This window comes from Colias eurytheme, chromosome 26 (genome assembly GCF_061535395.1).
Source record: "Colias eurytheme isolate Ceu_HAF_F1 chromosome 26, ilColEury1 Martin Lab GWU primary, whole genome shotgun sequence".
Classification (NCBI taxonomy): Eukaryota; Metazoa; Arthropoda; class Insecta; order Lepidoptera; family Pieridae; genus Colias; species Colias eurytheme.
Window position 1 is genome coordinate 8,976,735 of NC_143005.1, and position 27,386 is coordinate 9,004,120.

The 27,386-nt window shown below is 36.7% G+C and overlaps 1 protein-coding gene across 1 annotated transcript; it reads left to right on the plus strand.

Annotated features, from left to right (window-relative positions):
• Nucleotides 1-3,013: 3,013 nt before the first annotated feature.
• On the plus strand, nucleotides 3,014-27,335 carry sol (calpain 15 small optic lobes). The gene is made up of 23 exons (XM_090116922.1): nucleotides 3,014-3,340; nucleotides 5,368-5,499; nucleotides 6,212-6,270; nucleotides 6,400-7,666; nucleotides 8,226-8,366; nucleotides 8,695-8,822; nucleotides 9,170-9,287; nucleotides 10,349-10,458; nucleotides 10,499-10,501; nucleotides 11,017-11,110; nucleotides 11,945-12,087; nucleotides 13,883-13,995; nucleotides 14,584-14,764; nucleotides 15,989-16,188; nucleotides 16,544-16,640; nucleotides 19,332-19,513; nucleotides 21,147-21,364; nucleotides 22,098-22,262; nucleotides 22,838-22,949; nucleotides 24,008-24,212; nucleotides 24,454-24,521; nucleotides 26,261-26,403; nucleotides 27,012-27,335. Exons 1-23 carry the CDS (start codon nucleotides 3,099-3,101, stop codon nucleotides 27,208-27,210), a joined length of 4,320 nt encoding a protein of 1,439 aa, XP_089973048.1. The 5' UTR covers nucleotides 3,014-3,098; the 3' UTR covers nucleotides 27,211-27,335.
• Nucleotides 27,336-27,386: the final 51 nt, after the last annotated feature.

Below are 27,386 nucleotides of genomic sequence, written 5' to 3' on the forward strand. Positions count from 1 at the left end.
AGATTTAGTTTGAGTTAGCTCTCCTTAAAAAATCAAGTAAAATATATAATGCAAACAAGGGATAAGTACAACGATACAAAAAATTAGAAAAAGGTAACTTTTAAAGTTCAAGTGACCAAAATTGGGCTATACGGCTTGATTTGTTCGTTTGTAACATCAATATATAACAGCTTTGTTGAATGCATTTGTAAGCTGATACGCCCCATTTAACAAAACAAATAACAATTATTATTTGAACTGAACTTAATTTTTATTACTCAACTATAGATTAACGATGAAAAATACACGTCATAAGGTGCTGTATTTTCAATACTTAGCATACAAATTACTAGCGTAATAACCTTACCTCTGAAGAGTAAAATCGGTGTTGTTGAACTATGGTGGAAGTACCATTCAAACTCAAACATTTATTTGTTCAATTATAATACGTGTAGAAGCGCTTTTAATTATTAATCAAAATACAGAAAAATAATTTACCATCGTAATACATATAATTATGTAGGTGAATCTAATGCTAACCTATAGGTAATCTCTCTCTCTCTCTCTCTTGTCGGTCCCATGTAAAAAGTAGTGGCAGATGAGCTTTTGACTTGGTCTGTCCATCGTGTTGGTGAACGACCACGCGATCTTTTTCCCTCCGTGTTCCCAACCACTATCAGTCTCTCCAGATTTTCATCGCCTCTGCGTATAGGTAATCAGTAATCACTAATCACCGTTAGACGGGTATACACAGAGTACGCAGCCTCGCGAAGAAATTCCTGTGCGAAGCTTGGTCAGTGTGGACGTGCCTTATGCAAGGAAAGCATGTGTATTGTATTGTCATTTTCCTCGGTCGAGCTACGTAGCAATTGCTTCGTTGGACTGTTCCTTCTGTGAACCCGCACTTTTCCTTAAAATAAACAGATAAAAATATACCTGTTCATTTTTTTTGTCTACGTACCTACATTTGTTTAGGAATCAATAATTTATCCTAATTTTAAACATAATTTGAAGATATCATGTTTAGAATACCATAGATTAGTTAACGTTGTCTTGAATTCTCAAAGGTTTGTTCAGTTCATAACGCATCGTTTAGATCGTTTTTCAAGCAATTTAAATATATGATTTCACTCACCTTCTGATAAAAATACCTAGATAGATTCTAGCTTTGATTCAGTCTAAATTGTAACTCTCGGAAGATGGATAGCAGGTTCCATTTCTCATCAGTAAAGGAAATGAAAGATGACTGATAACGTTTAATCCACTGAAATCCTATCCGTTCTTTGCTTATTTTTTATAACCTAGGCATTTGAATTTCGCGTTTACGTGATCTCAAATCATTCCAATTATGTATTTGTAGGATGGACAGTAGATGCTTTTCCTTGACTACTTTATGACAGAATTATCTTAATAAGATAAAAGATCTTTCCTATACGACCCATGTTACCTCACAGAGCATTATCTAAGCATATCCTGCCACTGTCATTCGAACCAAATTGCAACGGTTCCGTGATCCATTAACTGACTGTAAAACAACATCCATGTATCAACAAACAAATCGCCCATAAAGTTGCTTCATTTGCCGCGAAGTATCGTTACATTCTTTTTAAATTCCACTCTAACGATAGAAACAATCCTCGCATCGAACAATCAATCTTGATCGTGGACATACGGGTGCCATTTTTTTATTTGCGAGACTAATCCATCTTGATCGTTGCAATGCTCTGAATAGCACCTGTAGATTTATTACGCGCCGAAAATCGTTGGAATTTGAATAGACGGATTTGTACAAGGGTTTTGGTATGTCGCTCTATTGAGTATTTTGCCCGAATTTTCCAGCTATTGAAATGATAATGGGATTCCAATTGACTTGTCACTTGCTATAGGTAGGTATTATCGCTATTTTGGGTTAGAAAAAGATTAACATAGTTGTGGCTAATAAAATGTATAATTCCTAATTAATATTTGATTATTTAATTACAATATAAGTACTTAGGTACTTACAAATAATTTATTAATTTAACATTCAAACTCTACTTCATATTTTTAGCTTACCTCACATCTAAGACCTAAGTAGTAGTAGGTAGTTCGTTATCTATTAATACAGTTTTAAAGTTACGGTAGAACTAACGATATTCCAAAGGCTTTTATGAATGTCGCGGTCAATGACACAAACGTAATTATTGCCAGAACAAGAGAAGCGATTAATTCAATCCTCACTAAATGATAAATCCGTCACAGACAGTAATTGCACTGTAAATCCATAATTGCAATTGACATGGAATGTTTGTGACATATGGACGTGTATTTTATTGTCCGGAATGGCGACAGTTGTGTTGGAAATTAGCACGAATTACAATTATTAAATTTTAATCATAAGTGGAAATTGCGCACTCGCTCGTTAGGCTATATTTAATTATAATGTTTATCAGGTTTTGTTTGGCGTGTTAAAAAAAGTATAAATACATACCTTTAAATCAACTGGGTCCTCCTTTCTCACTTTTTGTACTAAGTACAAACCTTTCTTCGCTACCCGCAAAAAAATTTTTACCACGTTTTCACCCACATAACACAGATAAGGATAACACTGTTATAAAATTTAATGTAATATTCGCATTCAAATGAACTTCTATTTTTGTAGTAATTTATTATTATTATCGTGTTTAAATTTGGTATATAAAATAATCAATTTTCTTCAAAGCTCGGCTTCAAAGCGTATTTTAAAACAGCGCCATCTTTAAAAATCTTCAAGACAAAATGACACAACATAACTAAATTAAATGCAATGCAGCCAAAAAGTAAATGTTGTAATTCGATAGATGGCGCCAGTTACGAAATTGAAATGTGTAAATTAACAGAAATGTTTCAGAAAGTTTCCGATACTCCATTAAATTTTTAAATTCTATAAATCTTTTCAGTTTTTCTGTAATAAATTAATATATTTTACAAAATACAAAGTGATAATAAAATATTTTATTATTTATTTAACTGGTAACATTGTTTAAAAAAAGTTATATACAAACAACATGGTGGATCAGCTGTTTTCATTTCTTCTAAGCCGCAAGTTATTTCTATAAAACGGCGTATTGTTATGGTTTCATAGCCATGTGTGAATTAAAATGGGCTCAATCGCATCTGTGCTGCAATGGCATTGTCAAGCGTGTGGTCAGATCAATCCAACAGAGAGTGTAAAGTGTTTAAAATGTGGTACAAAAAGGGTTTCGAGTCATGACACAAATTTACAAAAACAATATTATACGGGGGATTCTTCATCGGAATACGCTTCTCGTACGGAAAAAAGCGGCGGTACAACACCCGGATCAGAAGCTATTGTTATACCAACAACAAATAACTTCAATCGGTATGTTTTTTATCCAATATATTGACATGAGTGTTCATTGTTGCTCGTGTCAAACCGTATCGATTTTTCTTTGGACCATATTTAGGTTATATTCCCTTTGTATTTTAAAGTTGCGTGTGACAATACGTAGCCCTTGATATAAATTATCGATTTATATTCTTAGCATCGCGACCGTGTGTATATATGTAATTTCGTTAAAAATGTAACTTTAGAGGGAGTACCCTTACGATGATTATAGGTATGTATTAAATTTTAATTTATCGAAGTGTAAATTGGAATATAATTATTTTATGTAAATAATTATTTAAAGCACTTTTCATTACAATCAAATGATCATTACATTTAATAATGAAAGCCTACAAGGTCATAGTTATTAAGGTCTTTAAAAGCCTTTAATTTCTGTGTGAACTAATGCTTTTAAGAATACAAAAAAAGCTGTGAAAATAACTGGCTGCTATTGTTTTGGATTTCTTGATTGGTTGTTGCATTTAAAGCTAATGTATCAGTCCTTTGTTGTTATGGGTGACTGATTCCAAGCATTCATTGTCACTATAGGCCTTGTTGAAAGAATACTATATTACTAGAATGTACTGTATGAAGTAAATTGATATTTTATGTTTATTGTTTGTTGTGTTGTGATTTCTGTGTGTAACTAAAACAAAGCAAGAGGTAAAGATTAATCCAATATTGTATGATAGTGTCTCATTAGTAGTTAAAGTTTAAATGTATTGGTTAGTTAAATGAATATCTTCAACACAACTATCAAATAAAGATATTGAGTATATTTCATGATAACAAAAAGATGTTAAAATTTCTATAAATAAATTTATTATACAATGGGTATACAAATCTATGTTTAACATAAACAAAGACAGTTTATACTATATGTTTTACATAGATGTTACATTTACATACATTGATGTAATAAATACTGTTTCATTACAAGTATCAATTAGTTTAAGTCCTGGATATTTGATATAGAACACAAGGTATTGAATAACTCATTAATCAGTCTGTATTGAACATGTGTGTATGTTTGTGTGTATATCTTAAACTGGGTTAATTGTTTAAATGTGTGAAGCTTTGTAGGTGCTCTTTGCTAGTATGGGAAAAAGAAGTGAATTTATTATGTGTTTTTTAATTCTAATTTTATTTAGGGACTTTGAGTCAGCGATGACTATAGAGTTGTGTTGGATAGTGTAAAGTTACATTCATGTATTACATGCCTAAAATGATATACTTTTAGAAAAAGTATTTCAGAAGAATAAGAACTGAGTGTGTTTGTTGGTTAATTATAACATTACATTGGTGATTGAGTGTGAGATAAGGATTCATACTGTTTTTTTTACAGTGCAAGGTCAACTTAGTAAAAAACACACACATTGTTGTAGTTTGCTTTTTCAGGGGATTGTGTAGTGTAATAAAAACTTTCACATATGGATTTCAATTATTTAAGGTTTTATAGTGGACGATTGAGTGTAAGCTTATTGTCAATGAGTATGCGCTAAGATCTCGCAATCACATGGGATATATGGGTTCCAAAGTGAATTGTTTGACTCTACTTGTATCTTCAATTTTTGTTGTAAAATTTTATTTATGAAAGAAGTAAAATCTAGGTAGTTACTGAATTGATAAAAAAATGTGATAATTGGAGTATACACAGCTATGCTGTCGAGCTTAGACACTCACACAATACTGATTTTCAGTCTGTCTGCGTGTTTTACATTTTGAGGTTTAGTACTTGCTTCATTCATTTTTATATTGCGGAGTCTCAAGCAGGCTACTCACATACCTGCCGCAGAGGCAATATTGGAACAATATCGGTTGGACTGAGCAATTTATTGTTCTCTAAGTTGCCCCGCTTGCCTATAATTATCACAATTAATATGCTTATTAAGGGTACAATCCCAATATTTCCCCTGCAGCAGGTAAGTGAGTAGCCGGTTTAATAAATGTTTTTTCTTTCTGTCTTTTACCATAGAATTTCTTGTTTTCTTTTATGTATGTAAACATGATATGGCCAACAGTGGATGGTCGAGCGTGGGCTCCGCGCCGGGTGCGAGCCGCGCGTGGCGGTGCGCGTGCGGGCTGCGCAACGTGTCTGCGTCGTGGCGATGCGCCGCGTGCGACTCGCTCGCTTTGCACGCGCCTGTTTACAGGTATACATGGTTTAGGTACTAGCGGTTCGCCCCGGGTTTCGTCTGTAGTACATAAATAGCATACAGGCTTTTACTTTACAGAGAAAAAAGAGCGGATGTGCCGAGCATACTTGTCAGAAATGAAACTTTTTTGATAAGATTCGAAAATACAAAAATCGTCGCCGTGACGTGACGGATTGCCATGATGCGACCTTGAAATTTTTCTCTCAGTGCACCTAAAGAAGTCTAACTTCAAAAGAAAATGTTGATTTACATTTTGTCTCACCAAACTTCCTGACTACTTAAAAAAACCGTTAAAAAAATAGCTTACTCATTGGATGATTGCTCTTCATATTCCATCTCATAATAATTGATGGTTGAATTAAAGTGCTAGAAAACAAAACAATCATTTTATTACGTTGCAAAAATAACTAAAGTCAATTTGGTATTCGACCAATAAATTATTAGAGACAAGTCAATTCAGTGTTCCACCAATACATAATTGGATAAGTAATAAAATGGTTTTTAAGCAATTGATTCATCTACTTATGTAATTGGTCACATTGTTTTTGTTCAATATTAACTAGATGCTCGTGAGAATCTTTAAATGGTTCATGGTCAAGTATGTATTCAGCAGCTGGTTAAAAAACAAAACTAAATAATTGTGTATTCAATTGTGTATTCAATGCATGCTTGGAATGTTAATAATAAGATTTGGTTATCTTGATTCCAGATTATCTGATGATGAAGAACAAGCTGCAGGGATGACGGACAAAGACAAGTCTGATAAAGGTAATATAAGTTAATATTTAAAGAATAAATATCTGGACAGGTGGTATTTTATGTCATTATATATAATTAGTATTAAAAAGTTAGTTTTAGCGAACATAATATGTATATTGTTCATATTTTTACTTACAGACAGTATGATAAGGTCCAACACCCTGGCTGTTCCGTCGTATAAGCCCTCGTCCAGTTACTCCGATGGCCGCCGATTGAATCTCGACCTGCAGTCGTTGCGTTTGTCCCCCACTCAGCTCACGGACCAGGCGCACGGTGTCACACGCTCCCTGTCTCACGGCTCTGTGATCAATTCCCAGCACAAATGGTGGAACATTGAAGAAACAAGGAGCACAATCAGCAGACCCACGAGTTTAATGGTCTCCGAGAGATACGGGTGCCACGCGTCAACATACAACCCCAGAGAATCGTTCTTAAGGAGTCTGCATACTGTTACAAGAAGACCGAAAAAGTGTAACGAAAGCAAGTCAAATTGGGAGCTGAATTACGTGAAGGAATATCAAAGGGAGCAGAGCAGAGCGCTGCATTTGAAGAAATGGGCGTGCAGTAAGTGTACGTTAGAAAACTCGGGGATTAGGACGCATTGTGAAGCCTGCTTGTCCCCAAGAATATCGCCGTTAGCGAGAATTCCTAACACACGTGGTCTCAGTGTTACGACTTTAGGAAGGCACGAGACATTTAATCGCGATGGAGGAGCTACATCGTTACCTACATCTGGAGGGGTAATGATAACTGTCCCTGATTGGCCACAGACAGATGGGAGTCTAAGAGAATCTTTGAAACGGTCTGTCAGTGCGCAGAATTCTCCAGAAATAAGGCCGACGTACCGCCGCTCGTTTTCAGAGCAGATGAGTGAAAATCGGCCGATTGGAAAAGTCATATCCAGTAGACGGAGCTTGAATGATTATCAGAAGTCATTAGAAAGTTATTGCTCGCTGAAGGACGAGCGACGGGAAAGCCTGGCGGAGAAGAAAATTGACGAATCGAACGCAGAATTGGTAGACAAAGAATGTAGTTGGGACACGAACGCCGAGGGTGTGATATACGCGTTGCCCAATAAGGGCAAATACAAGGACTTGAACCTGCAGTTACAAGTGAACAATAATGGTACAAGATACTCGTATGTGTCGGTTCAAGATACGAAAACAGTGATGTCGAATTCACAGAACGAGGCGTTGTATTCCAACGACATAGGTGATGGGGACTATGCGAGGATAGATGAGTTATTAGGCGCGGAGAACTGTTTGTCGCCGGTCGGTGAAAGTAATTTAAGGACTTCTCATATCGGTGCGAAGGAAACCGGCAAAGTGTTCAATATGTTGCCGTCGATGGGCAAAGTGTCGCATAACCCGCGGGAGCCGTCTAAAGTGCCTTCAACACAAACTTCGTGAGTCATGTTTTTCATTTTATCAACGTATTAATGTGTCCAAACTGAGAAATCTTGTCTAAATGTAAAATAGGATAAACTTTTGTAATTTTGTGTCATTCAATAATTCAAACTCAAATATATTCATCCATTCAATTCGTCCAGAACCATTTATTGTCTCACAATATAAAAAAAAAATCTATCAACTTATAAACTGATTATAATAATAGTTTTGCCACACAAAAATCAATAAGTAATCATATTGCCAGCTCCATGATCACTCTTGTTTCTAAACATAATTATAATATCTTTATATCTATTTTAAAAAATGTAAAAAATCTTGTACTTTTGACGTGATAACGTTTTTAAAATCGTTTTAGTCGGATGACATGTTCAGAAACTTGTGTCACACCAAAACCTCACGAGCGCGATCGCAGGTATAACGAGAGAGAGACGGACCGATCTCCCGTCTCATCTCGAGCGCTGCCACCAATAAGACGTTATCACGTAAACATCTCGATTGTAAACCTACTTTACAAACAACCAATTTTTTAAGTTTTTTCTATATTATATTCTGCAGTCGCGAAACCAGCGGTCGCATGTGGCAATGCAGCGAGTGCTGGTTCGCGTACAACGCGTGGGGCTCACGCTGTGAGGTGTGTCGCAGCGTGAGACCGCCCCACGCTACCACGCTGGCACCCACGCCGCAACCTAACGCTAGGTATTATTTACTTATTCAATAGCTAGCATATCTCTAAAAAAAAAGATTTTTTATTAGAAACCATAATTTTTCATATCTTTATACATGTTATGCTATTCAAATAAGAATATGATCATTTATATTCACTGGGACGTCCGAGCGTCCTGAAGCGTCCGAAATCATAATAGTGATTCTTTCGTCGACGTGATTAAAAAAAATTATAAATCATAAGTTGTTCCATGTACATATATTTTAATTAACAACTTGTTTTCGTTAATAAATTTGACGATTTGATTTAAATTATATAAATGGTCCTTCGAGTTCATACATTATCTTATGTTGATTACAGATTAAATACAACAGAAGCAAGCGGCGCGAAGGCTGAATTAAATCGACCGGATCAGCCAAAGAAGCTCACAGTGCCTATCGCTTCTCTGGACCATGATTTGAACAGTGATGAACTGCTGTTCGCTGTTGGTGAGTTGACGATAAAATGTTTTCTATTACAATGTATTATGAAATGATTATTTCACAAAGAAGGAAAATAATAATTGCTTTGAATATGTTTTAGTTGGTTTTAAAATGTGACAAATTTCTTTCAACCCTTTTTTGCAGATAATACTTACAATTCTGTGTTACCTAATCATTGTAGAAAATATTTTCTGTACCTTTGGTGAATAATCTTTTCTCTCTAGAAGACTTCGTTGCTTATGCGCTAAGATCGCGTTTTGTGCTAGATTTTTTCGTTGTATTTATGTTTTCTCTACAATTTGGTGCACAAAAGGCCTTTGATTTGATTTTGATTAAAGAATATCTCGTTCTAGACACGTCGACGCCAGCCGAGTTGACGTGGTCGTGTTCCCGCTGCACGCTGGTGAACGAGGCGAGCGCGAGCGCGTGCGCCGCGTGCGCGGGCTCCAAGCCCACTGCGCAGACCTACTGGTGAGCCGCTCTTTTGTATAGTACTCGTCATGTAAAAAGAACGCTGGATGAAAGTGATGGGGTGTGTTTTGGCATGTATCGAGTTTAGCACGAAAGTTATTTGCTGCTTATTTTATTTTTGAAGTAGGCTCTCGAGTCGTGGCATCGCAACTACATATGTGTTATTCTTATACCACCTCATAACAACAAATAGACCAATAAATCGCCAATGCGCAGCTTAAACGTCAGCGTTCTTTTTACATGACGCGACCTATAGCCCCCCCTTTAAAGTGAAGTGAAGTCCCATGTCCCCTAGTGGGGTAAGGGGCAGATGCATTATACATCTGTTTCACTGATCGATTTTCTTTAGGGACAAGTAGGTGATCAGCCTTCTGTGTCCTACCAGACCGAGACATTTTTTTTTTCTTCGTCTCCACCGGGAATCGAACCCAGGACCCCTCGGTGCTACGCTCACGCGTCAACCACTGTACCAAGGAGGCGGTCACCCCCCGGTAGCCCCCCCTTACACGAAAGAAAAACATGGAAAAAATAAATAAAATACGTGTGGCACTCGAGGACTGCCGCGGTAAAGCTATTGTATAGCATAGCATCGTTGTGTCGGTTGGAGTGGGGGAGTGTTAGGTTTTTTCGTTACGGAATTTTTACATTCGGTCGCCGCGCTCAAAGTCTGAGATAAAAGCTATGCAATAGCTTAAAATTATCGGAGTCCTTTATCAGCCTTTATCAATAGCTGTGCTCCGCGGTTTCACCCGCGTGGCTCTGCTCCTGTTGGTTATAGCGTGATGATATATAGCCTATAGCCTTCCTCGATAAATGGGCTATCTAACACGGAAAGAATTTTTCAAATCGGACCAGTAGTTCCTAAGATTAACGCGTTCAAACAAACAAACTCTTCAGCTTTGTAATATTATATAGTATAAGTAAGTAACAAATGGGATGTTAGAATGTTTAGTTCGATAACAGCGACATCTGCCAACCAGTTTTCCAGAATGGTCGATTATTATTAATAACATTTCATATTCTGTCAATATTTTTTTATTATATTAATTCAATACCTACAGGTCGTGTAGTTCATGTACGCTACGTAATCCCGTATCTGCGAATCTCTGCTTGGCTTGCAAGACGCCGCCCGTGCCGAAGCATGCAGTGCCTACTGATAACCACGTGGCTGGTGAGTGAGATAGCGTTATGTGTATTTCTTTGTGTTAGAGCGGGTAGGTTAGTTAGGTTGCCTGATAGTAAACCGGCTCGAACAACTACTTTCCAGGCGGCTGGTGGGTATTATAGCGTAATTTAGTTAATAAAATGAAAAATCCGACTCGAAGGACCATCTGCCTTGACGGTAATTTTTTCTTTAATGTAGGAAAATGCTCAAAGAATCCTCTCTATTTCTCTACCCACTGAATAGATATAGGAGATAAAAAGAAATTATTTTGATTAGAATAAAGAAATAATAAAATAAATTTATCAGGCACACTAAAGTACCACCACCACTGAAAATAATAACAATAACAAAATGCACTTTTAAATACTATAAAAATAACAAGCATAAACATTTAACACTATGAATATAATAAATATGCTTAATGATCTGTACTTGAACGCGTGTCGCAGCCTTTCGCTTCAATAATCAATATTTCTAATATGTCGCTAGCTTATTACAACCTTTCTGTGCATTACAAGTTTTATTACTTACAGTAGAGTAACAAGTTATTTATTTCTGTTAAAGCGGGGCGAAGTCCTTCACCCAGACGTGGAGCCCGGGGTACACCAGCTTTGCCTCGCCGTGGTTCACGACATAAAACTCCTCCGCCTGATGCTAAGTAAGTAACTAGTGATTATCATTTTGATAATTACAATAGAAAAAATGTAATAATATAAAATTGTAAAATTGGAATCGGTGGTAAATGTTAAAAATAAGTTATGACGATTCAAAAGGGCTTCTAAATTCGAATAAATAAATGTTTGTTTAAAATAAAGTATTTTTAAAAATTTTGAGTTTGAAAAGCAAAATAATGTTTTCTTAATTTTGTTGTATTGAACGCATATGTTGTATTTCAGTCTTTCTTTGTAGAGTAAGAGACATAATATATTTTAATAGGTATGTTACATAAACAGCTGGTATTAAAATCACAAGTTGTGTAGAATTAATATCCCAACAGACATTACACAAATCTGTGTAAAAACACCAATATATACCTCCAAGCTCATATTCACACATCAAACGACCTTATTCCTATTACCACAGAGACTAAAATTCCAGGCCAGAAACAACACCAATCTATACCATCATTTCCAAAATGTAAAACAAAAAAAAAACGACTCTATCCCTATTAACATAGAGTCGCAAATTCCAGGCCAGAAACAACAGAGTGGCCGTGCTCAGAATGCACGTATATGAACAGTGAGAGTGCTATATCGTGCGAGATGTGCCAGTCGTTTATAATTAAGTTGTTTTGATAATAGCAATATTTTCATAAAATATGTTTTACTCTTTTTTGGAGATAAGTGGACAAAGAATAATAGAAAGAGCCCTAATATCCCTACGAACATCCTACAAATATGTATTAAGAACATTAATGTTTACTGTCACCTCCAAGCTCATATTCACACAACAAACGACCTTATCCCCGTTAACATAGAGTCGCAAATTCCAGGCCAGAAACAACAGAGTGGCCGTGCTCCGAGTGCACGTATATGAACAGTGAGAGTGCTATATCGTGCGAGATGTGCCAATCGCCCAAAACTAGATTATTGCCAGCAGCCCCAGATCAACCTAGCTTGGATGATGATGATTCACGTAAGTTATTTATTCCGTGTGTCTTTTTTGTATTGTTTAATTGATTTTTTATGTTTTGTGTTTAATTGTATGTTTGGTGTTCTATGAATAAACGATTTATCTAGCTATCTAAGTGCATTAATATTAATGTTTAGACAGACAGTTATGCTATTACCACATTGTTGTATTTTTCTAGGAAGGTACTTGTTTTTGGTTTTTGTTGTATTTGTTTTTCTCTGATCAACAACAAGTTACAAGACAAAAAGAAACCGTTTATTTCTGTCTTCTTTTCTTCTGTGTGAAGGCACTTTAGTTATAACATTTATCAAGTTTTCAGGCTCTTATCGGGTCATTAAGTTAGTTCAATGTTATTCTTCTATCATATGCGCAATTATAATTGGCATTATAAAATACATTATAACCCAGCTAGTTTACACGATGGTCACTTTAATAATAAAATATTAACCAATCAGGAAAATACGTTTATGTTTCTATAGTGTAACTAGATAAATATCTAGCTAAAAACCTGTCTAACAGTAGAAATTATGGTATTTCTTTAGAAATTTGCGGCACGAATTAAGGGGGGGGAGGGGAGGGAAAGGGAGGGGGGAGGTAAGGGGAGACCCCCTATAAAGTGGGGGGGTGAGGAAACCCCCCCTTCTATTTTTTTTTTAATTTTTTTTGAGATTATATTTATACTAGCTTACCGCCCGCGGCTTCGCCCGCTTTGACTTAAACCTAATAAATTATGTACTAAAACCTTCCTCTTGAATCACTCTATCTATTAAAAAAAACCGCATCAAAATCCGTTGCGTAGTTTGAAAGATTTAAGCATACAAAGGGACATAGGGATAGAGAAAGTGACTTTGTTTTATACTATGTAGTGATGTAGTTAGAAATATAACGAAGATTATGGGCTTTCTTGACTGCTCCGGCGCTGCAGAACGTGGCGCTTGCCCCCGTGTACCTCGTTGCAGGCAGGAGTCTTCACTCGCCTTCGTAGCTTCGGCTTTTTGGTCGCCTTTGGCGACCAGCCTCAGCCACTCCGGCTCGCTTGACTCTGCCTGCTCCTCAGCACACGCGGGCGCCACGCTCCTCCGCGCCTCCGACTTTTTAAATACACTCTAGTGTATGACAGACAAGTACCACGTGGAATCGGGGTGGACAGATTCGGTTCTGTGATTAACAATTTGTGTGCAATATAGTTACTTACATACAATAATACATTTTTTTTAAATAATTATTTTTCAAATCTTGTATACATATTTGATACAATTTACAATGGCAATGAATGGATCCATTTTATTTTTTTCCACCCATCGTCTCCACATATTCTATAATATTATCACCGAAGTTTGCTGGGTGGTTATAGTTATCTTTTTTAAAAAATCTTTTTACAACATGCCACTGGGACTCAAATGGGTCAGAGGCAACAAATGGGTTGTCTGTGTCTGAGTGATTAACTTTTTTATGAACATACCCATATTGCCCCAAACAATCATATGCTCGCCAATAACCCGTATGAATTGTTGTCCCCTCAGCAACATGCTTTTGAATGAACTATGGTTTTTAATATGTACATTAAGACATTTGTTATCTCTTTCAAACACAATTCTTGTAGTTTTGTCAATGTAACTCAAACAATTTTGAACATAATCTCAAAAATTAAAAAAAAGATTTCTCTGTAATTACACGTTTCCGCACGAAAAGCCGCTAATGTATGTTTCGGGGCATCATTATCGATCGATAAAAATTAAAATCGCGCCGAAATTCGTGCCGCACGTTTCTAAAGTCAACCCGAAATGATTTCCGACAGCAGAGGGTTCGGACGGAGAGAGACAAGAGAGCACTCCGATGGAGATATTGCGCTTGAGAGAGGAGAGTCACGCGTGGACGCAGTGGCAAGAGGTTCTGGCGCAGTGTGCTGCGGTAAGTTGTAAAAATTACTGATCTTTTTTTTGCTCTACTATAAAAAAATAATTTTTTACTTTGCAATGTGCGGCGGTAAGTTGATACGAAATACTGCTTTTCTTGCTCTGATATAAAAAAAGAATTAAAATTGTTGTTTTTTGTATCTCTGGGTCGATAAGAGGTCGCTGTATATTTAATCGACTTATAAAGACAGTTAATTTGTTTTAATTAAAAAATAATAGTTGTTGTTATCTTATTCTTTGCGACGAATTTGCTCGATGTGCACGGAAATAATTTTGAAAAGCACATTTAGTAACTTTTGTTCCTTTCTTATAAAACCCTATAACATTCATACGTACTCTACCAGTTATATTTTTTGCCTCACACATTGGTCCCTTTATCAATTTTACTTACCTTTGATAAGATATATTGAAGTGAAACTTCTTTCGGCGCCTTGAGAGCGAAATTTCAAGGTAATAGTACCGTCGCGTCATAGAGTAAGGCGACGGTATCTTTGAAAGAAGTTTCACTTCACACGTGTGCCTTTATAGTATTTTTTTTGTTTAACGGCAATTTTATATTAAAACATTGAATTGTGTCTTCCAGACGGGCGAGATGTACGTGGACGAATCGTTCCCAGCATCCGCTCGATCTCTATACTACAATGGCGCCGGTGAGAGCGGTGCTGCAGCGAGATGGCTCCGTCCCCACCAGATACACGTGGACGCGGATCATAGACTGCCCTGGGCGGTGTTCCGGGATCCCAGACCTTCGGATATATCGCAGGGTATGGAGAAATTATATAAATATCCCCCCTTTTTTATAGTGGGGAAATCTTATAAATATCCCCTCTGTGTCTAGGATAGCAAGAGTTTTCAATACAATGGCACTGCTAAGTGATATACTCCTACCCGGCAGTGAAATATCGCATGATATGTCGTACACTACATGGTTACACCCCACTGTGTCTAGGAGAGCAAGAATTCGTGCTACAACAGTGCTGCGGAGTGATATACCTCGACGCGGTAGTGAATATATCGTATGGTATGTCGAATACCACATGAATATCCCCCTCCTTAGTGTCTAGTATGCTGTGCTGCAGTAAGATGGCTCCGTCCTCACCAGATACACGTGGACGCTGATCATAGACTGCCCTGGGCGGTGTTACGGGATCCCAGACCTTCGGATATGTCGCAGGGTAAACATATATACATATAGTAGAGCCATTTTAATAGGCAACATTTGACAGTTCAACAAAATTCAACAACGTAACCTAGTAACGACGACATAGAATAATATGATATTTCGTTTTGTTAGAACTGCACATTTGCTTAACTTTTTTCAATTACGATAACATATTTATAATAATAATAACCGATACAAGTAATTTTAGGATTTGATTTTACTGATAAACCATTCTAAACATAATAAACAATTTCTGATTTAAAGAACTGACGTTGCTACAATTTTGTGTCAATAAACCTTTTTTCTTTTTAAATACCAGAGACGTTACTCTAAAAATCGAAATCTGACATCTATAATCGAATGCATTGATTACTTGGGAATAAAAATCATCATAAATTATTGACATGTGTTTCAAGTTCGATTGACAAATGTTTCAAGTCCGTATCGATTAATTCACTTTAATCGATGTTTTTAAGCAGGTTACCACCCTATGAAGATAAAATTGATAGACGTCAAATGTTGCCTATTAAATTGGCTCGACAATAGTTAGAATTAAAGTAAAAGTAATTTCCTCCCATAATGCAGGGTATGGAGAAATGATATAAATATCCCCCCAGTGTCTAGGGATAGCAAGAGTTTTCAATACAAAAAATAAAATGAAAACATTATCTTACAATACTATAAATTAAGTAATAAAAATATGTTCCAGATTCTATTGTTAGTAATGTGTTCACTGTTAACAGATATTATATACCCGTGATGTTTACATACTATAATTGAAATTACGCTTAAAAACTATCATTAAATAAACATTATTTATTTGCAGGTGTACTCGGCAATTGCTGGCTATTATCAGCGCTTGCTGTCCTCGCGGAACGTTCAGCGCTGGTTCGCAGCGTAGTTGTTCGCGCTGAACCCGAGCGTGGCGCTTATCAGCTGCGACTGTGCAAAGATGGCCGCTGGCTGACGCTCACGTTGGATGATCAGCTGCCGTGCAATAAAAAGGGACATTTGGTGTATTCACAGGTGTGTGTGTGTGTTGTGACGTATACGTAAATAAAAATAGAAGTAAAGTTTCCTTGAAAAATTCAACTTGATTATAAAGTTGTCTTATAATTAGATAAGTGGAAAGTTTGATTTGTGTGCGTAATCACTCACATTTTTAATTGTTACTTATTAATATTACTCTAGCCGTGAGAATCTGTAATGGCTCATTGTGATTGTATCATATTATGACTTTTTTTATAAATAGATTGAGCTGTAGATTCTCCTAAAATATAAAAAAATGCATTTATCAGAACAACAAATTGCGGGATTATATATACATTGAATATTTTAGAAGCTTCGTTTAATTTGACGCTATAATGTTCTTTTATTACAGGCGAAAAGAAAGCAACTGTGGGTTCCGTTAATAGAGAAAGCAGTCGCCAAACTACATGGATGTTATGAAGCCCTGGTATCTGGAAGGGCGATAGAAGGTAATATAGTGTGATAATTTGTGAGTTAAAAACGTCCTGTTCAAGATTTTCATTAACGTTATATAAATCAATGTTTTTATTATACATATACATAAGTTCATTGATACACATGTTAAGGGGAGGCTCCATAAATTTTATGTGAATTTGCATTAATATTCTGAAACAGGACACATACAATCAAAATGGAACTTTAGTACATATATGATCAATTGGGTCTTTTTCTTTCGATGTACAAGACAGTTACGTAATTGTAACATTTTCGCTCGATTCATTTTTATTTAAAAATTAAGCCTTTTTTAAGGATTATTACATGTTTTTAAAGATTTACTTGGACTCTATGTGTAAAATAAATGTTAACAGTAAGAAAATAGAGTTTGCTATCGAATCCCAAGATATTTTTTCTCTAGATCAATTATTACTTTAGTTATAAACGAAATAAGAATTGAGCTCGACCGCGATCAAAGAGCGCATGCGATATTCAACTTTATTACGACTGTGTTGGCGTCTAGTACCGTAACCGGTCTCTTAGCGCCAGAAATTATGTTAGGGAGCCTCCTCTTAATAAGAAACGTGTCGCATTCTTAACGCGCAACGAAATGGGCACGGGCCAGCTGGTTATTAATAGAAAGATCTGTGGTAAAAATAGTTTAAAAAGGTGTATTTGAATTTGATATTTTATAGTCGGCACGGCGAACCTTGATTCCTATACATAGATGTAAAGCCGGTTATTAACTATTTTAACCGTGCGGTTAAAAATTCATTTTTCGTTATTAACGGTTAATTAACCGTTTTTTTTGCTTTTTACGGTTAATAAGCACCATTAGATGGCACTAGTGGCTTGAAATGCGCGTTGCGTGTTACGCGGTGATGCCAATTGCCAGCTAGCCGATTTCAATCTATAGTGATTTAAAGTTAACTCAAAAATGGAGCATTTTCGTAAATTTTCTAAAAAAATCTTAGTGAAAGTGTAACAAATGTTATAGTATGCTATATATTCGTGATCTACTCAATAAGCTCTTTCATTTGATACCCCACACGGCATGTTTTGGAAATTTTTATTTTTTTCTTTGTATGCCATATTTACCTAATTACCGGAGTGGGGGGAGGGGGGGGACCACAAAACTGGTTGGCAACATCTGTCTATAGGATGTCTGGAATCTATACAATATATATCAGAAGTCAGATTTATTTTTGCAAACGAAACTCCACTGAGCGTCCGGTCTATTATTATAGGTATAGGTTTGTAGTATGAATATTTTAGATACATACTTAAATTGTGTTTAGTTTACGTTAAGTGACTTACAAAAAAACAAAACACAGTACCATTTTTATAGGTCGCAGTCGGATAACTAACCGTTATTTACCGCACTTTATGGGTAGCTAACCAAAAATTTTGTTAAATAACGGTAGCTAACGGGTTTTTTACAACTATAGTCATTTAATCCTATAACAGTTCGTGTTAGTGATGGGTCGTGTCGATACTTTACTATTTTATAGGCAAAGGCGAGGCCACGATTCAGACACGTCGTATAATATGTTTTTACAAATATTATAAACTGCATTTTTGCATAAATACCATATTTAGACGCCTCCGATACGTTTTTCATTTAATGTTGATTGCCATTACAAGATTGTGTCTTGGGAATAAGTCTTGTCGTATGGATCATGTCTCGTCGTGCAGACTATAGTTTTATAGCATTTAAATGCTTTATAAATATATTTTTGTAAGTAAAACTTCTTAAGGCGTATTGAGAGTAAATTTTCAAGTCACGTCATGGAGTAATGTGACGATTTTGGTATCTTTGAATTTTGCCAAAGAAGTTTCACTTTTGACACGTGTGGTCGGCACTTTTTACGAATAAAAAAATTTGCCCCGTCTAGGCAGAAGATATGGGTTCGACTTCCATGTCGTGATCGAATGTTTGACGTGACAACGTCTTATAATTTGATAGAGCCGGCTGCACGCGTGAAAAAACATGACTCATGCGGCGTTACCTCGCTCTGAGGCATTCCATGTAAGGCTTGAAGTGCAAGCGAGAGCAACGAGCGACAAAGAAGCACAATCGGCCTTAAGACGTTGTCACGTTCAACTATCGTCAGTAAACCGACTTTACAGACAACCAATTTTTGAAGTGAAAACTTCTTTAGCGGCGTTGAGCACTTTTTCTGTAATGGGTATTAAATCTTGAACTCGCGTCAGGACACGTGACCTGATCGAAAAAGCGTAAGACAGATACCATTCCAAAATATCAAAATACATGATCAACGTTAATAATCAAGTTTTCACTTCTGCTGGCACTCCCGGAGTGCAACCCGTCTTTTTTTTTCACGTGTGTGGTGTAATAAAGGTCTGTGCACACTGACGGGCTCGCCGTGCGAGTCGGTGTGTTTTTTTATTCTTAAAAAAAAATATACAGGTCTGTGCACACTGACGGGCGCGCCGTGCGAGTCGGTGTCTTTTTTATTTATTCTTAAAAAAAATGTGTGCGTGTACTGCACTGTATTTTTCAAAAAATAATTTACTATATGCAAATTTACAGAAATACGTAATCACGCGTGGTAGGGATAAGAAAAAGATGGCGGGTAACGGAAAAATGTCACGCGTAACGGAAAAATGTCACGTGTATCGAAAAAATGTTACACTCAATTTTTTTCCAACTCCGATAAAGAAGTTTCACTTCAAATATACAGGTCTATGCACACTGACGGGCGCGCCGTGCGAGTCGGTGTCGCTGCAGGCGGGCGGCGCGGGCGGCGCGGCGGGCGGCGCGCCGCTGGAGCAGCTCGACCGCGACCTCGTGTGGGCGCAGCTGCTGTCCTCGCGCCAGGCCTGCTTCCTCATGGGCGCCAGCTGCGGCGGCGGCAACATGAAGGTGACCTTGTACTTATATATCGGGGAAAAAATTGAGTTTTATGTCAAACACTGTTAAATTTTATTTATTTGCGTTTTATTATATAGGTTGGGAAGAAAATTGAGTTGGAAGCTAAAATACCGATGTTATTTTTATTTATTTATTTATTCTTCATTGTATACATATCAAGGAAATACAAAAATGAAAAAAAAAAACACAATAAAAGATATACAATGGGCGGCCTTATGGCTATAAGCCATTTCTTCCAGGCAACCGTCGGGTAAAGGATAAAAATATAATAACTTCGGTAGTATGAGCCAATAGTTATCATGAGTAATAAATATTTAACCAATAATATATATAGTAACACATATACATAAATATTATATAGAATATAATAATCACAATACCGATGTTTTTATGTGAGATAGTGTTAAATTTTATTTATTTACGTTTTGAAAGATGTTTTAGCTGTATTTTTTCGTGACAGAGCAATCAAAACAGCAGGTAGACCAACTAATGGTGGTCCAAATGTTTGTAGAGATTGTCTAATCTAAAAATGAACGCCCCTCCACTGTGTTTACGCTCACATTCAAAGTACGTGTATAGACGCAATACACACAAATTGGTCTGCCTCATTGGTCGTTCAGTCCTCCAGTCCCGTCCATGCCCGAACGACAGGACCAGTTGGCCAACTAGTGCATAAATGACGCGATGCACGACAGAACGGACGTGTCATTCCGTACATAGCGCGCTCTCCCCGCCATACAATGCTAGGCACCTGAACTGATCGCCCGATTAGTTGACAAATCAGTGCGCGAGTGTCAAAGTTTGCAGTAGAATCGACGCGCGCACACATATAAAGTGGTTCAATAATTATTTGTCCTCACACATTGAAACAATTAAGTTTAGTGGAGGGGCGTTCATTTTTAGATTAGACAATCTCTACCTAACTTACAAATTGTTCAATAAATAAAAAAAATGTTAAGTGCTCATTACCGTCAATAAACAATTGTAACAATGGTACACGTACTTTGCTGGTGTTTTAAAGAAAATATGATTAACTAGATTTCCGCCCGCGGCTTCGCTCGCGTTTCATAGGAAAACCCGCATAGTTCCCGTTCCCGTGGGATTTCCTCTTTATGTGTGCTAAATTTCATAATGATCGGTAATTCAGTAGAATTTGCGTGAAAGAGCACTCACACATCCTCACAAACTTTCGCATTTATAATATTAGTAGGCTCGTTACGTCGCCAGTAACTAGGGTAAACACACGTCCGCTCACGCCCGAGGCTGCTGCGTGACTGTGCCTGCTACCCGCGAACCGGAGACATCCGGGGATATAGTACCTATACTTTACTCAAACACTACAGTAGGATAGTAGGATGACTTTGAAGTAGTGTAAACTGAATTGTGTGTGATAAGTGTGTGATATAATCGTGTAAATTGTAGTGCGTTCGCGTAATTGTGAAAAGTGAATTGTGTGTACATTTGAATAATTAAACTAATCAACTTTCTTTTTTAATATTTGCACACTCACCAATGGGTATAATGTATTAGCCACTTATTATTGTAATCAAAACATCTAAAATTTGTAACTACATTCTTGCAAATAGATGTAATTTGAATTTGATTAATATTTGCTTGTGTGCAGGTGGACGAGGAAGAGTACCAGCGTCTCGGGCTTCGCCCCCGGCACGCGTACTCCGTCCTCGACGTGGTGGAGCTGCCGGAGAGCCCGCCGGGGCGGCTGCTGCGCCTGCGCAACCCGTGGGGGCACTACACGTGGCGCGGGCCCGCCCCGCCCGAGCCGCTGCGCAGTGCAGACCGGGATCAGGGCGTGTTCTGGATCAGCTTTGAGGATGTGCTGCGGTTGGTGGAATTTTTTGTTCTATATTAACTTCGACGACTCGCTGCGGAGCATGAATCTTCGTAACGTGAATGGGAAGTAAAACAATTGTGATTATTAATATTATGATGAAATCATTTATTCATATGTACATTCAAAATAATTGCGATTATTAAATCTGATGTAATTATATATTCATAAATATTTAATTACAGATATTGCACTGTTAAATATTATTTACGTAGACACTTTATTTTTGGATGTTCTTAATTGTATATTATAACATTTAACTAAGTAATGCATTCGCATTGAGATGTACAATCTGATAAGAAAATAATGAGGACAACATATACATAGCTTTGATTTTAATTCAAAAGATACAATTAATACAATCTTTCTGAAATATTGTTTCTTTCTGGGATTTCAATGTAGATTTACATCCGTAAACGGAACAGTTTGTGCGCGCTATAATAGAATATGTAAGTACCTATGTATAATAAAAAATACGAATGCGTCGTCTTTTCGCGCTAGGTAATGCAAACTAAACGTGATTGCATTAAGCGGCCCGCGTCGCTCGACCCCCCGCCAGTTCCCCTCCGTTTCCCTGCACAAGTACATTCGTTTCCGTACTGTATAGATATTGTAATACTGTGGTACCAGATTCGATATATTAAAATAATACAATGTAATAAGCGCTGAGTATTCCGCGAAGTCCCATTGTTTGCACGGTAGTTTAATCGTACAATACCCTTCCAGATATTTCGACTGTATCGACATATGCAAAGTGCGTGCCGGTTGGCACGAGGTGCGTCTGGCCGGTATCCTACCGCCTATGTCTTCGACTCGACACTTAACCTGTTTGTTGTTAACTGCGACACAACCTACCGAAGTGGATTTCACGCTTTTTCAAGAAGGACAGAGGTAATGTATTATTTTCTATTTAGTTTTATTATTGAAGTGGAACTTCTTTATCGAGGTTGGAAAAAAATTTAGTGTAACATTTTTTCGTTACGCGTGACATTTTTCCGTTACGCGCCATCTTTTTCTTATCCCTACCTCGCGTGATTCGACGTATTTCTGTAAAGTTACAATATAGTAAATTATTTTTTGAAAAATAAGGTCATAAAGAAGTTTCACTTCTTACGTGTGTACACTAGTACACGCACACATTTTTTTTACTCGTTTATGTGTGGTCTATTGTGTTGTTGTTTAAAATAGAAATACATGCTTTCTTTCATTAATATTGTATCAAATTAAAATTAAAGTCAAGTTCAATTGTGTTATAAAAATGTGTGGTCTCATAATCCAAATTAAATGATACTTAAAATGAAGTTACAAAACAAATACTAGTAAACAAGTACAAGGGAATTTTGCATGTGACATTTTTATGCAGCACTCTTAATCGATAATATCAAATTATACTTCAAATACGTATAAAAACCATTTCCATAAACTTTACTTGATTATAAAAATTATAATGTAAAGTTATTTTACAGAAACTCAGCGAAAAGTCAACGCTCGCAACTCGATCTGTGTGTAGTTGTATTCAGGACGAAATCCGGTCCAAGCGCACAGGTTGGCAAACTTGTTGCACATAGCAAGCGTCAGGTATGTTTTTTTCAAATTAACTCCAACTTATTTTGTAAATATTTTACTTATTTTAGCAACATTTATAGTTGAGCCAATTTAATAGGCAACATTTGACGTCTATCAATTTTATCTTCATAGGGTGGTAACCTGCTTAAAAACATCGATTAAAGCGAATTAATCGATACGGACTTGAAACATTTGTCAATCGAACTTGAAACACATGTCAATAATTAATGATGCTTTTTATTCCCAAGTAATCTATGCATTCGATTCTAGATGTCAGATTTCGATTTTTAGAGTAACGTCTCTGGTATTTAAAAAGAAAAAAGGTTTATTGACACAAAATTGTAGCGACGTCAGTTCTTTAAATAAGAAAATGTTTATTATGTTTAGAATGGTTTATCAGTAAAATCAAATCCTAAAATTAGTTGCATCGGTCATTATTATTATAAATATGTAATCGTAATTGAAAAAAGTTAAGCAAATGTGCAGTTACAACAAAACGAAATATCATGTTATTCTATGTCGTCGTTACTAGGTTACGTTGTTGAATTTTGTTGAACTGTCAAATGTTGCCTATTAAAATGGCTCTACTATAGTTGTGTTATCTCATGTCTGTACTAGGCACTTAATAAATTGTAATAAGATTGCTATAAAATTCTTGTAAATATTTTTTGAACATTATTTTACGACATTAAGGGTTGTCAAACGTTAAGAGCTTCAAAAATCGTGTTATTATTCATTTAATTAAATTTTTAAAAGAACTATCCATGTTGTTCTCCTTTTTTTTATTTGAAACTAAATTGTAGGCCAGTTCAGCCTTTTTTATATATTTTGCATGCTCTACCTTTTAACGTGATAACGTTTTTAAAATCGTTTTACGAAACTTGTGTCACACCAAAACCTCACGAGCGCGATCGTAGGTATAACGAGAGAGAGACGGACCGATCTCCCGTCTCATCTCGAGCGCTGCCACCAATAAGACGTTATCACGTAAACATCTCGATCGTAAACCTACTTTACAAACAACCAATTTTTTTTCAATATTACAGTCTTATAAACGATTATCTTTCCAGGTGCGCGGTTTCGTCGGCTGCCACAAGATGCTCGAGAAGGGTTTCTACTTGGTCGTATGTCTGGCTTTCAACCACTGGCATACTGGCCTAGAACTGGCCGATAGTTCTGCCTGGCCGAGACACGTACTGGCCGCACACTCGTCCAAACCACTGGCTGTTGAAAGACCTTCGTTGCATCCGCATATATTGGCAGACGCGATTATAGGTATTATTAGATTTAAAAAAACCCGCATAGTTCCCGTTCTTGTGGGATTTCTGGGATAAAAAGTAGCCTATGTTCTGGGTCTTCAGCGACATACCAAAATTCATTGTAATCGGTTCAGTTGTATTTGCGTTAAAGAGTACATCCTCACGCAATTTATGCATTCTTGTGTAACGGATCTTAGTCGTCCATTAACGTATATTTAATTCAATAAAGGCTATTTTATTTAATTATTTATTTATAGGGCTGACCCTAGCGAGGGGGCAGCGACATGAAGGCAGACAGGGCATGACGGCGTATTATTTGACTAAGGTACGTACAAATATTGTTAAAAGTTCTTCTGTAAAGCAATTTACATGTGTATTTTGATATTGAATATCATACAATGTGGTGTTGAGGGTTACGTAATTATTATTTTTATTTAGAGATTTAATAGGAAAATTGTAATTTACTTAGGTTTCTATATAATTGGCATGACGAAAGATTTTGAAATTCTCTTCCATAATGTGTGTATACGTTTACTATACAAGAAAAACCCTATATTTCGGTAATATACTTAAATTTAACGAAGATTAAAGCCATTTTTCAAAAAATATTTAATATCTGTGCCAAAACAGCTCGCAGGTGTCATGGCGTAGGCGTGACGTCAAACTTTGGTAAATACGTAATTATTTGTACGCATTGCGAAGAAAATTAAAAAAGTCTTTATTTAATATGTGTTATAGAAACGAATTACAAAGTTTATAAGTGGTGTGCAGTATTGCAGTGTGAATCCACATAAAAATAATGCTCAAAAATGTGTTAGTAATTATTTCAAGCGAAAAAATAATAAGAAATTATTGTATAAAGTTGGCGCGGAGAATCCCGAACCATGTATTCGTGAATTCGCAATTACATTTCTGTTCTGAGTCGATAAAGCATACGTGAAACAATAGAAAATAAATAAAAATGCGTATTCTCAACATATTCATAACAACAAAATACATCTGACGTGAGTTGTTTACTTATGCGTGACGTCACGCGTGTTTTAGTCAAAATGGCGAACTTCAGAATTTCAATGTTTTATTTTATTGATAATCTCATTAATCTTAATGTTTTTAAGATTTCTAAGTCGCTATATTTAATTTATTTATTATACATTTTCCCTTAAAAACACTAATACGATCATTTATGGATACTGTCGTCATGCCTATTGTAGGTGTCGCCCTAGAATTATTCATCAAGCTATGTTTGCAAAATGCAAAGGACTCGTTTTTTTTTTAATGAGCATTTTTAGCGCTGCGTTGCACAATATTACCACAGTATTACCATTATTTCCTACAGTAAGGAATCGCCTTTGATGTCGTGCGATGCCGCCGCCAGCGTAGGTAATTACGCTGCCACACGAAAATACGCTAGGGTTGCAACAAATGGGAAATAAAACAATTGTGATTATTAATATTATGATGAAATCTTTATTCATATGTACATTCAAAATAATTGCGATTATTAAATCTGATGTAATTATTTGTTCATAAATATATAATTACAGATATTGCACTACTAAATATTATTTACGTGGACACTTTATTTTTGGAACATTTAACTAAGTAATGCATTCGCATTGGGATGTACAATCTGATTAGAAAATAATGAGGACAACATATACATAGCTTTGATTTTAATTCAACAGATACAATTAATATAATCTTTCTGAAATATTGTTTCCTTCTGGGATTTCAATGTAGATTTACATCAGTTTGTGCGCGCCATAATAGAATATGTAAGTACCTATGTATAATAAAATTATTACACAAAAAATACGACTGCATCATCCTTTCGCGCTAGGTAAAGCAAACTAAGCGTGTTTGCTTTACGCGGCCCGCGTCGCCCGACCCCCGCCAGTTCCCCTCCGTTTCTCTGCACAAGTACATTCGTCGCACTACTGTAGGAAATAATGGTAATACTGTGATATTACTTTTAAAATAAAATTACCACTTTATACTCATGTATACCTAATATATTCGACAAAATGTTACCAAGTCACTAATATACAAAATAAACATTCCCAGGGTTGGGCGGGTCTGGTAGTAATGGTGGAAAACAGACATACGGACAAGTGGATACACGTGAAATGTGACTGCCAAGAGAGTTACAACGTGGTGTCGACGCGCGGGGAACTGAAGACTATAGACTCGGTGCCGCCTTTGCACAGGTAATTTGATTATCATTTTCAAATGTTGTTAAAATCCTGTCTTTTTTCAATAAATTATTGCTTAAATGTTCGGAAATTGTTCTGAATTTGTTAAGTCACTTGAGAAGTGACTTCAAATTTACGGAAAATAAGTATTATACTGGTGGTGGAAGGAAGGTAAAATTCGTCCATCGAAAAAGGGAGGATCCTCGACCAGTCTATTCGACGGCCGTTTAAAATATGATGTCTGAAAGTATATTTGCTCTGTAGCGAAAACATTTCGCTTGCGCGATTCATTACGAGGTGTCGCTACATTAAGGTTAACAAAGGTGTCATCCCAATAAGGGACGATTTTTCAATGCTTGGTTAAAACTTATCCGTCCAATAAAGTATTACAAGATAATATTATTAAAATGTCACGTAAACTGTCAAATACGGGCAATTATTATAATACGTTTTTAAAATGGTAGTTTTATACATTATTCGACGAATAAGTTTTAACCAAGGATTGAAAAATCAGCCCTAAGTTAAATAAATATTGTATGAACATGCACTTTACAATTATTTTTAGTTTAGTAACATAAAAATGTATTTATTTTTAATTTTCCAAACGTATTTTACCATTTCAGACAAGTGATAATAGTACTAACTCAGCTAGAAGGCAGCGGCGGGTTTTCCATTGCGCACCGGTTAACACACAGGCTGGCTGCGGGCGGGCGGCTTCAGGACTGGGCGCCAAGAGATGATGAGCCGCATCACCACCCGCACCACCGCCCGCCCATCGCCAGGCGGCTGCTGGGACTACACGCCCCACGGCTCATTACATAGAGCCCCCGCTCTATTTAGAGAACTCTGTGGTAGATAGAGTCCACAAGGCGCAGGAAGACTGCACGCGCCGCGGCCTATTTTATACGCGGTGCGAAGTGTGCTCGCCATCCTCACCCCAGACATCCTCGCCATCCTCACCATCCCCAACCCAGGCATCCTCGCCATCCTCAACCCAG

What these genes read in the sequence shown, in the direction of transcription:
- sol (XM_090116922.1), top strand. Translation starts at nt 3,099, where the DNA reads ATGGGCTCAATCGCATCTGTGCTGCAATGGCATTGTCAAGCGTGTGGT. An exon ending in TGAACTGCTGTTCGCTGTTG is followed by an intron (nt 8,823 to 9,169) that starts GTGAGTTGACGA and finishes ATCTCGTTCTAG; the next exon opens with ACACGTCGACGCCAGCCGAG. An exon ending in CTTGGATGATGATGATTCAC is followed by an intron (nt 12,088 to 13,882) that starts GTAAGTTATTTA and finishes GATTTCCGACAG; the next exon opens with CAGAGGGTTCGGACGGAGAG.